The following is a 13274-nucleotide window of genomic DNA, read 5'->3' on the forward strand; positions in this document are numbered from 1 at the left end:
GCTGCATAACAAATGTACCACTGCTGGGGCCTCAGACAGCATTTAGTACTTTAAGAAAGTTGTTATTTTTGGAAAGAAATTATCAGAGCTTGTGGGTCACTGCTATTAATGTTGGGCATCTTGTATGGCATAAGGTGACTCCAGAAAAATGCTTGAGACCTCTGCATTGTTCAGTGACATTATTCTGTATGATTACAGGAAGCTTAGGGGAGGCACAGACCTCCCTAATTTATATAGTCCATTTTAGCTGTAAATATGGAGAGACTTTGGGATTCAGCTCACCCAGCTTCTGGAAGACAGTTGTCTTTACTTCAGATATTTATTTCCCCTCCTCAGTCAGTGGAGGGAAATTCACTTCAGAGAGGAGTTAATCTCAGAAATGCTTAGTTTGACCTGAGTTGCACTCAGGTGTTATTTGTTGACTGCATTCTGTTCTGCGGTTACCATAGGAGGAGTTTAAAAATAAATGCCTGGCTGAGATTCAGACAGCTGACTTTTAGACATTGAAAGTTAGGAAAGAAAAATCAAAGAATCATAGATTCAGCCTGGAGTGACCAGTGCATGACTCCAAGGACTTTCATCCTGTATTAGAAAGGTGGTAATAAACCCAAACTTAGCAGTGTTCTAAGAAGAGATAAAAATGGAGAGATTTAATCTGGCCTCTGATCTTTCAGCTGTTTGTGTCCTGTTCTTCATCTGAAACCCTGAAGAGATCAGAGCAATAGAACACAAACTTGAGTCTCATTCTTCCTTGTTTGCCTTGCCAAACACCACTGTCACACTCAGCAAGGTGGTAATTTCCATATGAAATGGAAATGTGCCTGAAGCTGTCACTCCATGACATCTCCAACTTGCAAGGTGTTCCTCACTATAGAAACAAGTGTGTTTACCCATTAGCATCTTCAGTGATTCTAGCACAGTGCTGGAATAATTTGCTATAGTGCTAAAACAGACTGTCACAAAGCTTTTAAAATGATTCTTGACACTCTGCAGAGCCAGGTGAATTGTGAGAGGACTGATGGACTCTCCATGCCCTTTTGCTGGCACTTTTCCCATTCCTATCAGGTTGGATCTCAACTCCTTCATGTAGAGAATTAGAGAAGTGAAGAGACAAGTTAATCTCCTTCTCCTGCTTTCACAAGCAGCCTGAGGCTCAGGGAATGGCACCAGTGCTCTGCAGAGCTCCTTCCACCTCTTCCTCCCTCACGTGTGTGTTCCCCTGCAGAGCTGTGAACAGGCAAGCACCTTCCCCCAGCAGTGGGGCCCTGGCCTCACCTTGCACTAAAGTGGGCTAATGCTGGTGCTGGTCCCAGTGTATGCCCTTTAGTATTTATATTTTCCCAGATTTTAAGTAAGAAAACAAATTTCATACTTACAGTCAAGTTAGATTTGTAAATGTTTGGTTTTAGCGCAGGATTAAACCAGATATCTGCAGATGTGAAGGTAACAATTTGAAAGCATCTTTTGCATCTTAAACTGTTGTTTCTCAAATTGCTTTGTGTTCCTGTAATTGCACTGTACACTGTAGTAGTGTGTTCAGGTTTTTGGGAGACACTGGTACAGTATGTTGGGAGCTGTGTGCTGGGTGATGAGAGCAGCACAGAGCAGCTCAGCCAGTGTTAGTGTATATTAGGGTAGGAATTTACCTTGAGCAGGCATTTTTAACATTGGGATGATGAGAGCAGCACAGAGCAATTCAGCAGGAGTCCAGAGCAGCTCAGCCAGTGTTAGTGTGTATTAGGGTAGGAATTTACCTTGAGCAGGCATTTTTAACATTGGGCTCACACAGAAATGCACAGGGCAGCTGCTGCTGGAGCAGCACAATAATATATATCAGCTTACATGGCTTCATTTATGGGTGGGCCACATATCCTCAATTTAGATAAGTACTGTTTAACTGAGCAAGTCAGACATCATCAAATGGCCACAGGCCTTGCACAGGTTCTCTATTTCATAAAGGAGGAAGGTTTTTCCTTTAAAACTTTATCAATAAATATGAAATGGGCCAGCAGTAATCCTACTGCATGAGCTTATGAGGTTAGCAAAGGACATGGGATTTTCTGTGTTCTGCTTAATACCCATACCAACAAAGCAAATAAATAATTTTCTTCATACATAGGTGGAAAAGCTCCTGAGAGCAGTTGCTGATGGAGATCTGGAAATGGTGAGTATTAATGTGGCTGTTGAATGTTACTGAATTCCATTTTATCGCATTCAAATTGAGGAAGTTAATTGTAAATAGTATCAAGGGGAGAATGCTTTGGGTAATAATCTCAAGTAAAGAGGAAATTCATGTGACACTAGTCAGCACAGAGATGCTATTTGTGGGGCACACAACAATGTGAAGTTTGGGTTTCACTTCAGATGGACAGCTGATGATATAATAATACCAATTCCAGAGGTGATGTTCTGTAATTTGTGTAATCACCTGTCTTGACTGTTCTTTTATTTATTATTGCCTTTATTCATTAAAAAATAAGATACTTGCAATGTCATTCTACTGAAAAATTGAAGATGACACAGGAATCTTTAGGAGTTTTGCTTTCCTAATGTGTGTAAGGCTGTAGATGTCTAGATTTTCTTGTAGTTCACAGAACAAAACCATAAAGCTGTGTGAGAATGCAGGTTTGCTCTACTGGGTGCATGTTCTGAAAAACCTGTTTGGGTTTGGTTTGTACCAGGAATTACAAATGCCAATGAAGCCTCCTAGAGTCATCAGAAAATAGAAAACCCATGTTGCAAAATATGTGCCATGTTAATACTGTTTCTCTTATGTTTTATTCCACTGAGATGATGCAAATAATTTATCTGCTGATAGAGCAAAGAACTGTTCAGCATGTCATTATCCTAGTTTACAATGTGACTTAATGTAAGGAAATATTTCCAAGCCAGCCCTGAAGCCATTTCAAGAAGCAGTAACATGTACAATGGTGATATTTGCCATTTTCCTGGCCACTGGTAAATGTACACATATTACAGTTAACTTTTCACCCACTTTGTGAAAAATCTAAACTTCATCAAGAAAATGAAATACAGTGCCATAACTTGCTGGGAAATTAGTATCTAGCACTGCTCAATAGATACCAGCAATGAAAAGCATATAGAAAAAAAGCATATAGAAATCCAGTCTGTGCATTCAGATGACAGAATCACCTTCTCTTTTGTGGCTTTACTTTCCTCATTACTGAAGTTCATGTGAAGCTGTTCAGAAAAGGAGAATCATCCAGCTGGATGACAAAGGTTACAGATTGCATATCTATTAAAAAACCATACATATTTAAAAACTCTGACCTTGTTCTGACAGCCTGAGGTCTGTCTGCATAGGAACAGCCACAGCAACCAGGTCATTAGGGCTGCTGTAGATGTTTGCTGTGACAGCCAACTGAGCTTTGCAAGAGGAGGCATTAAAAATTGCTGTAAAACTGGAAGATTAAAAAAAAATAAACGTTATTATGTGATTGGTGTTGTCTCAGCATAGCTACTGGATTTGGTGCTCTCCTACCCAGCCTGTCCAGTGGGAAGGATATGTGCAAATCTACCACAGGAAAAAAACCAAATCTCTTGTCTGAAATAAGTGCTGTGGAGCAGCTGAAAGGTTGGAGTGAGGGTACAGAGACTTAGGGTGCTCAGCTGAGTATTCCAAAGTAACCCAGCAGTGTAAAGAAGCTTTCAGGGGACAAGTTACCTGGCAAATGAGACTGGGCAATCTCCTGAGGTGCTTCATTGTGTGTCTACTTTAAAGTAAAGTTAATATTTTGACCAAAAAATATGTTTAAACTAAGAAGAATGGCCACTGCACTGTAATTATAAGGTGATGGGCACAGGAGTAGTGTGTTCAGATTTTTGGGAGGCACAAGTATCAATATGTTGGGAGCTGTGCACTGGATAATGAGAGCAGCAGTATTGGGCTGTCCCAGGAGGAGGAGGAAATCGATTGTGAGAGTCTTGGAGAGTTTGCAGGGAAGGGGGGAAGTGAAGTGAGGGTTCTGCTTATTTTAGACATGTGCAAATGTAGCAAGTGGTAAAGCTTTGCTGAGCTGGCCTTCCATAAACAGGCAGGCTTGAGAGAAGATTTCCTTTACTCCAGAGAACAGTATGGAGTTTGCAGGGAAAGCAATATTCTGTAAAAAACATCCCTTTTCAGGCTCAAATATGTTGTCATTCAGAGTCAGGTATAGGGCCCTTCCTGGCTCCCTAGGATTTGTTGTAGCTGCATGTGTTTAAGTGGATGAGACATGGATTGTTTTCCCAGACCTCAGTGGTGAGGAGCAGAACCTGTGACAAGTGTGAGAGTAAACAGAGTGGGAGGGATGTCTCAGAAATCCCACTGTCCCCATTCCCTTGGATTAGCAGTTGTAGAGCTCTTGGCTTGGTCCAGTAGTAATGGAGACTTAATACAGTCACTGCTAATTCTAAAATGCCTTTAGTGAAATGTAGATTTATGAATTTCAAGGTAAAAATGCACTGCTTAAACAGCTTTTATTTTGTTGAATAAAATGTAATGTGAAATTTAAATGCCCTAAGCATCACTGTTGGCAGGTTGCACATGAATGCCCTGAGCCCTAAGACTTCTCTGAAGGGCTTCTCTCAAAAATGAGGCACTGCACATTGAGGGAAAAGTGAAACTGTCCAGCTCCTAAGTGACAGACCTAAGGCAAGTCAGTGCCCCTGCAAAGTTTTGGGTTAAATGTTGTCATCCTTGTCATTCCTTATGTTCTTTAAAGCAAAAGATGAAACAGAATTCACATTGATATGAGCTGGCACAAATCATCTGAGCTAAAAGGATGTGGAGTGTTTGAGAGTGGGTGAACACTGCAGTTGTGATTAGGCAGCAGGAAGTCATTTATAATTCACTTCACTGTACTTGGAGAACTTCCTAGCTGCTTTGTCAACAATAACACTTGATTTTTTAATTTGGCCTGTGGGCAGCTGATGGCAGGAGGTAACAGTGTGCTCTCCCTGAGAGACTCACAAGTGTGTGTTTGTCAAATCTGACTTGTCTGCATGTGCAGATCTGTTAGGACATGGAACTTTTGGACTCTATAAAGAAGGATTTGCTTTTTATGCCAGGTCCGTTATCTCTTGGAATGGGTGGAAGAAGACTTGGAAGATGAGGATGACACAGCCAGTACATCAAAACCAGAATTCTGCCATCCATTATGCCAGTGCTCAAAATGTGGGCCAGCACAAAAGGTTGGAATATTCATTCTGTAAAAAGAATAATTTATATTCTTGTAATGTAAGTTTCAGCTCCAGGGAAATAGCATTCATATTGCCCAGCACCTCTGTCTCTCTTCTAAAAATAAATTAACTATATACAGATTTTCACACTTCATCTGCTGGTGTGAAATTGTTCTTTTTTTAATGGAATTGGTGAAAATTTTGGATACAGGAATGGTGTTCATGGACTTGCACAATGTCTAATGGATTGAGAACACTTCACAGTTTGCTTTTAGGATATGTGGAGTGCTGTCAGGAAAGTTTGGGCAACTTTGAATAAACATTCATTCTTTTCTAAGCCTCTGGTTCTCCTTAGTTTACACTGCTACTGGCACAGCATATCTACTTACCTGTTAGTAATCAGTTCAGCAAGGAGTACCTGCTAATCCCAGAATCCATGTAATGCTGATAAAGTCTTTTTTTAATTGCACAGCATCTTTTCTACAAGCCATATCTAAAGCCTCTTCAGAGATCTGATATAATTACAAAGACTTTCTTTTCAGTTGCAAAGATTTCCTTCCCCCTAAATTACCACACCCTGTAGAATAGAAGAGGCTTTACAATACACTCTTCCTATGGTTTTTTTTTTTGTTTGTTTGTTGTTTTTTGGTTGGTTTTTTGGGTTTTTTGTGTGTGTATGTAGTGGTTCTGGTTTGGGGTTTTTGTTGTTGTTTTACATACGGAACAATCCCAGACTTTTGGAAATAGAAATTCCATAACTTGCCTCCCAGGAGGTGTCTGAAGGTGTACATGACTGGATAAGTCATTGTAAAATAAACCCAAGTACAAGTTTTCAGTTGATGGGCTGCTTTGGGGTTAACAGCACTGTGAGATGGCTTAACTTCCAAATTCCCCACTGCCACCACACCTTTATTTGTGCTGTTGTCCTCGAATGCTTCACATTCACACCGTGCCTTGTTCTCGGGTGAGGGCTGTCCCTGTGCCCATCGTGTGCTAACGATGCCAGAGTCCATGAAGCTCATTGTATTGCTGGCAGGGAGGGGAATGGCATCTGCTGCGGAATTCACTTGTCTGCTGAGTGAGAAGAAGGAGCTTGTTAGTTAATCCTAGCCCCTGTGTTAGGCAGGCACAGGTTGAAAGCGCAGGATGAAAGGCTGTGCAGCACTGTAAATGGCAGGCAGGCACAGTTTGCAAGAGGAGGGAAAGAGGATGTTCTGTACAGCTGGGTAAACTGTCCTCCAGGTGCTTGCCTTATCCTGACTCCCCAGGCAGTCTGTTCTCTGGGCCACTCTTGTTTCCAGATGAATGAAATTAATTTTAGTTTGTATTCTTGGTACCTCAAGCTTCATGTAGCATTGAGGTGTTTATTGTCTGTTTCAAAGAGCATAAATATCTGTATAAATCAAAGTAACTCATTAACACTGCCTCATCTCCAGTATGAGCATCCTAACAACTATACAAAAACTTTCATTTTACTTCTACCTCAAACTGTGCTGCTTTAGCCTCTTTTTAATACCATGAATACTTTGCCTGGGATTATCTCCATGAAGTTACCATGTTGGAAGAAAAGAGATAATGATAAAAGTAATTTTCTGTTGAAAAATACTACCAAGCTGCTCTTCTTCACTTACTTTTTCTGAAGGCCTCAAATTAGGCTCTAGCAGAATTTCTTGTAAAGCCCATCTGTCCGTTTTATATAAACTTAGCAGGTATTTGGCTATTCCATTGATTAAAACACAGCACAATTATAGTTGTATTGTGTGTTTCCCTCAACAGAAGCTTTCCAAGATCTGTGCCAACGGGCTGGGGGTGAATGTTTCCAACCAGGATGGTTTCACCCCGCTGCACATGGCTGCCCTGCACGGGCACGGCGAGCTGGCGTCGCTGCTGCTGCGCCACGGCGCCAGCGCCAGCGCCAGGAACGCGCAGCTGGCAGCTCCCCTGCACCTGGCCTGCCAGAGGGGACACTCGCAGGTAACCCTGCCCTGGCACAGAGCTCGCTGCCTCCTGGCACCCACTGAACGCTGCCTGGGGGAGTGAGCAACCGGACCAAGCCAGGAGCAGAGAGAATGAGTTTGGCGCGTCTGGTTTTTGTTTTTGGTCTAAAATCTCCAGATGGAAAGGGGAACTTTGAGCTGAAATCGTTTCAGTAGACATCTTTTCTTTATGAAAGCATATATGACTTTATATGTAAGCATATATGACCTAAAATACTGGTTTAATGCAAATGGTGTATCTGTTGTATTTCAAATGCTTTAAACATCCCTTGTGCAGCTGAATCTTCTGTGTTGGTTCCTCTGTACCTCCTTCTCTGGGTCATGTTTGTGTCTTGGTGTCTTCAGTAGCCACAGTACTAAATAGTTACTGTAATTTCAACTCCTTAATTAGATCATAAGCCTAGTGCAGCTTGGAGGCAGCAGGTATCTCATCCCTCACTTCAGGTCAGGGAAGCAAAAGCAGTGAAGGAGAAGCATGAGCCCATGGAGGGAGGGTGTCAATACAGGAGAGAGAGTAAATGAGACAGGAAAACAACAAACATGAAAAACCAGGGGAAAAAAGGCAAATGGAAAGATGCAGAAAAGCAGAAAATTAGGAAAATTAGAGAAGTGGAGAATTATTTAAAAATAAGGAGCTGAAGAATGCAGGACGAAAAGGAAGAGGATTTTGAAAGTGATAGGAAGACAAAATAGTAGGGAAGCAAGAAAAACCAAGAATACAACTCAGAGTTGTAGGTTAATTAATGGGGTAGTTGTAGATTAGTTCATGGGGTAATTACAGTATAAAGAACTCCTTCCAGGTGTTGTGATGAGTTTGGAAAAGGGTGCTGCTGCTGTGGTGGTTTGGTTTTGATGTTAAGTTACTGGTTATATGCATTTTTCACACACCTCTAATTTTATTTTCTGGCCTTTCTTGTAGTTGCTTACATTTTTCTTTTTTAAAAGTGGGTGTTAAAATATGACAATTAGTTTCATACTCAGTAACTCAGTACTCCTACTCAGAAGAGTGAAGTTGTTATTTCTTTCAATAGGTGGTAAAGTGTCTGATGGATTACAATGCTAAACAAAATAAAAAAGATATATATGGAAATACTCCCTTAATTTATGCATGCTTGAATGGTCACTATGAGACTACTGCCCTGTTGCTGCAGGTAAGATCACTGAAGACAGAGTGTTCTGCTGGTGTTTCTTATGTGATATCTGTGCTTACCCAGTACTCAGGATCAGTATTTTTAGTTATGCTTGGGGGAAATACTTGGGGAAAGAAGTAAGAATTTTTGTTAACTTACTCTTTTGAATCCCATCCCTTCACAGAGATTAATTAGATAAATGTTAACTTGCTGTTGTACAGGTAGCTGTTTTTATGGAACTTTTACGTGGACAGTGTCAGGTTTTCTTGCCTGGGATTCTATCACATAGGGTTGGGGGTTTCTTAAGTATCTCTAAAGCTTGGCATATGTAATAGATATATGCGAAACCCAAGTGAGCTGATCCATGCAGCTCTGGCCAGGAGCTGGGGCAGTAACGTGGCCAGGTGGCTTCTTGTGGCTCTGGTGGTGCAGCTGCCCCTGGCTGCCTGCACTGGGGCTGCTGCACTGCTCTGCTCCTTTCTGACTGTGATCTCCCTTTGCCGCAGCACGGAGCCTCGGTGAACCTCTGCAACGCCCAGGGCAGCACGGCCCTGCACGAGGCCGCAGCGCGCAGCAGCGAGGCGCTGGTGGCATTGCTGCTGCAGCACGGCGCCCTGCGGCACCTGCGCAACCAGCGCGGCTGCACCCCCGCCGACTGCGCCGAGCCCGTGAGTGCTGCCCTGCCTGCCACAGGAGCTGTGTACACGCTGAGCTGCACCTGAGCTGCACCTGAGCTGCACACTGAGCTGGACCCAGCTCGCATGGGGACGTGAACGCTGATGCCTGCTCCTTGGCAGCCTGGCGATGGTTCCGGGGGCCTGGGAAGCTGTTGTGTTCCTAGAATGTTGTCCTAGACTAAAAGCATGGGTCTAGAAAGAGTGGAAGCACAGACGTAAATAAAATTAACATTCAAACCTCTGTAATGGCAGAGAGAGCAGAAGTTGGATGTACAAACAAACACCTTGCACTAATCAGTTGTGCTGGCAGCAGGGTTCCTTGTCCCATCCATTATCTTCTGCCCTTCAAACCTTTTGGTTCCTTTTATCTTGCAATAGATCACTCTGGCCTTCCCCTTTATTAATAGCAATAACATTATATGTAATATTAAATTATACAGAATTATTTCACTCGTTAAAGGATTTGATACATGGCTCCTATCCTAATGTGCTTAAATGGCCTCTGAGATGTAGCTTAATGACCACAAAATTCTGTACTGAATCCATTTTGGTATGTATGTTACCATTTAAACTGAAATTGGCTTAACCATAAGTAATGCAGCTTAAAATAAGAGGTCAGGACTCCAACCTCATCACTGCATTACAGTGTAACTTGTGGCACACTGATTTTGCCTCTACTCAGAATGATACAGAATGAAGTTTGTTTTTATAATGAGTTATTTTATGTGTGTTGTATTGATTCATAGAAGCATTAATTAACACGCTCTGCCCAGACTGAAATACTAAAATGTACTCTTGTTTTTCTTTTTCTTCAATAATGGTGAAAATGGAAACCCTTAAAATCAAGAATTCAAACATCATGAAGTTGCTGGAAGCAGCACCAAGCTGTGTCCCCACATCAGCAGAGGCAGAGAAGGAGAGTGAGCAGCACGTTACTGGCAAGATAAGGAAAAAAGGTACCTGTGATATTTCCACTGGTATGAATAAAAAGGAATGTAATTGCTATACATACAATAATAGAACAGTCAATTATTTTTCATATTTATGATAGGTAACACCTAAAATACTGTAACTAAATGCAGCAGACTTTGTATTCTATTCATGACATTGCTTTAAACTTAGTTTTCACCTACTTTGGGGTGTATGTGTGAATTTTACCTACAAAACCATTTAAAGGTAAAAACACACCACATATGAGATTATATAATGGGCCATGTAGAACTGTGCATTTCAGTGCAAAGCAAAACAGATTTAAATGACTGTCGGGTGTCATTTATATTGCCCTAAAATAGGTCAGGGAGTGACTCTTCATTAGTTACTGTCTCTCATGTTTTGGGACAGAAATGAGAGCTACAGAGGTGACTGTGAACCTTCCAGCACAGTTTGCAGAGGACTTTGAGCAAGTGGCAGGAGGTGGCACCGTGTGGCCACGAGGTGCAGTACCAGCACAGCTGGGCTGCAGCAGGGCCCCGGTGCCTTGGGAAGGATGAGTTACCATCCTTTTGGTACATTTGTACCTTTTGTCTTGCAGTGTAAACTCTGACATTCCCCTTTTTTAGCAATAACATTATATGTTATATTCAACGATGCAAATTTATTTCACTCCTTGAAGGATTTGACACGTGGCCCTATCTTAATGTGCCTAAGCAGCCTCTGAGATGGAGCTTAAGGACCACAGATGCTCCCTCCTCACCCCCAGCTTCTGATCACTGCTCCCATTATGCTGGCTCAGAAGTTTTTCAGGTGCATTTTCAAGTTCACTACCCTGGGGATGTAAGAAAAGCTGTGCCCCCTGAGCTGACAGCTCAGCAAAGGACATGAAGCCACCAGGACTGTAGGAAGAAAACAGGGGGGCTGCAAAGCAGGAATTGGGGAAGATGAGGAGCAAGAGTGCCCATTTCAGCACCCATGAGTATTCTAAATAACTCTTGCTTCCCTCCCTCAGAAAGATTGTCAGTGTCTGGTTAATAGAAAATCGCAATCACAGCATGCTGACACCTAAAATTGAGAATAGTTCTTTCAAATATTTTGAATAGTTCTAAAAGAGCAATAGAAGATATGAGTGAGTAATAGTAATGAAGAGGTGGTTTAGCATCTGTGTGTTAATTCAGGTTGGTAAAAATTGGAATTCAGGGCCTCAAAGTCCAGAATTACAGTTTCTTTAGAAGCTTGGCGAGTTGTTTTATCTGAGGAAGAATGGTTGTATCTGCAACTTAAAAGATTTTAAAATTTCCAAAGACAAATCACCACTCTAATTCAAGTTAGCACTGTTATAGTTTTACGATCAGTTTAAAATCAGAACTGTGTTTTTTAATTCCTAAGTGAGACTCAGTTGTAATTTTAGCTGCCTTTTCTTTTAAATCCCCAGTGCATCCTAAGCCCTGTGAGGAAGCCGATGATCCCATAAACAGACAACTTCAACTGGTCCAATCAATTAACAGATTTAACAAGTAAGCAGAGAAGCTTGCTCAGAGTTTGTTCTTGTTTCCCATAAGCAAATGAGAAGTGCAGCTGCTAACAAAGGCCCAGAGTGGGTCAGGGGTGGTTACACATGGCAGTGGCGTGCCAGTGGATGTTAATCCTGCAGGGCTGGCACAGTCACATCCCAGGCAGATGTTCGGGCACGACAGGCTCACTGGGGTGGAGAGGGAGGGCTTGAAAATGTATCTAAAATTGGGATTGCACTAATACTTGGTGTACTATCAGTTAAGCATTTCAGAGCCAGACTGCTTAAAAATACTCCAGTGGTGTTCACTCACTGGTTGGGTTTTGCTCAGTATCTTCTTAAGCCCTAATGTATATTCCATAGTAAAATACAGGGAATACAAGTAGGCTGCAGCTCTGGGAAGGTGTTGTCAGGGAGCTGCCGGTCTCTGGTGAGACAGTTCCACCTTGTGGAGCTTCTGAGAGAGGCTTTTATGAAAGGCTTATGTGAACACATTTAATTTCTTTGATTTCTTTAAAATCTTCTTTAGAGAAAAACACTTACGGAAAACAATAACAAGAGACAAAAGTGTCCCTAATTTTGACTATCACTTACTGCACCAGGTGAGTGGAAATACTTGCTCAGATTATTCTTACATTACAGCCAATATGTTAGTTTGCTCTGTTATTACTCTGGGAAGATGTAAGAGAAAGTTTACTAGTAGTGGTCGTTGAATCACAGAAGTTCTGACCTGTTTGCCAAATTTCATCATGGTTCAAACTTCAGTGGTGCTTCTAAGACATCTCTTGAGCATTTCATTCTTTCAAGTCTCTTAAGCCTCTTAACTGCAGGCTTCATCTCTGTCTTGTTTTCTGTGTCATGTCCAGCAAAACCTACAACTGAAAAACTGCAGCTTCTTGGAGCTGTAGCTTGCTTTGGCAAGAGAGACATTTTTCAGTGGATTGAAATTGGGGTTTTCTTTGTAAGAGGAGACTGCAAGGGTGACAGCAAACTGCATGTTGCACTGTCAGCTGTGACACAGATGTAGGTAATAGATTCACCTCTGCTTGGGGTGCAGTGACACCCACAGCAGCTGCTGGATGCTGCCTTCCCCAGAGCTTGTGCTCCTTCTGCCTCCTTTACACTGCCTTTGACTCTCATTGCATCTTCTGCTGAGCCATCTCAGAACAGTAAATCAAGAGAAAAATGACCTGTCCAAAACAAAACAGTTTTTACCAGGTTAGTCCAGCAGCTGCCCATCATTAGACTGACACAGCCTTGGAAATGCAAACTCTGCAACTCATGTCCTTCTGGAAAATGGGATTCTCTTCCTTTTCCTACAGTCCTTAGAAGACTGAGTATTTGCCAAAAGCCCTGAGAACGCTAAATTAATCCTATAAAGCCGTAATATTTTATTAATTCCTCCTAAACTATAATATTCCACTACTTAACTTGGGATTTACATTTTATAACTCTGGATCACTGAAGGCAGTATATCATTTCAGTACACAGGTGTCAGAAAACCAATATGTGACCCTGATACAGAGCACTCCAGCCCTGTTCTGTGGTTGTGAGTTCATACAGCTATGGCTGAACTAATTCATTAGTCCATTCAGCTCTGAATTGTTAGTGGATTTAAATGTGCCTAACCTCTGTCTGCAGCTTTTTCAAGACTGTTTCCATTATTTCAGTAAAAATGCTACTTTCTCCTTTTGTTCTTGTCTAAGAAGATCTGTCATTAGCATGCTTGCATTCTCTTTATTTCTTCTGGTCATTTGAACATTTGCAGAGTGGCCAGTAATGCAGGCCAGCCATGCACCCTGTACAGCAGAAACAGGAGCAGGTGTGGAAATGGAAGAGATGA

The 13274-nt window shown here is 41.9% G+C and overlaps 1 protein-coding gene across 7 annotated transcripts in view; it reads left to right on the forward strand.

Moving 5' to 3' along the window:
- The window catches only part of ANKRD27 (ankyrin repeat domain 27), a 54971-nt gene that overhangs the window by 39562 nt on the left and 2135 nt on the right, over nt 1-13274 (forward strand). For 6 of the 7 annotated variants that reach the window (XM_039696305.1, XM_039696342.1, XM_039696298.1 and 3 more), the window contains exons 21-28: nt 2120-2164; nt 5071-5193; nt 6958-7155; nt 8210-8329; nt 8815-8976; nt 9833-9941; nt 11354-11435; nt 11961-12033. In XM_039696305.1, coding sequence (XP_039552239.1) covers nt 2120-2164; nt 5071-5193; nt 6958-7155; nt 8210-8329; nt 8815-8976; nt 9833-9941; nt 11354-11435; nt 11961-12033 — 912 coding nt within the window. Of the gene's footprint in view, nt 1-2119; nt 2165-5070; nt 5194-6957; nt 7156-8209; nt 8330-8814; nt 8977-9832; nt 9942-11351; nt 11436-11960; nt 12034-13274 lie in introns of those variants that run through there. The other variant, XR_005626232.1, reaches the window with a different exon arrangement.

This window comes from Passer montanus, unplaced genomic scaffold, assembly GCF_014805655.1.
Source record: "Passer montanus isolate IOZ18808 unplaced genomic scaffold, ASM1480565v1 scaffold113, whole genome shotgun sequence".
NCBI lineage: Eukaryota > Metazoa > Chordata > Aves > Passeriformes > Passeridae > Passer > Passer montanus.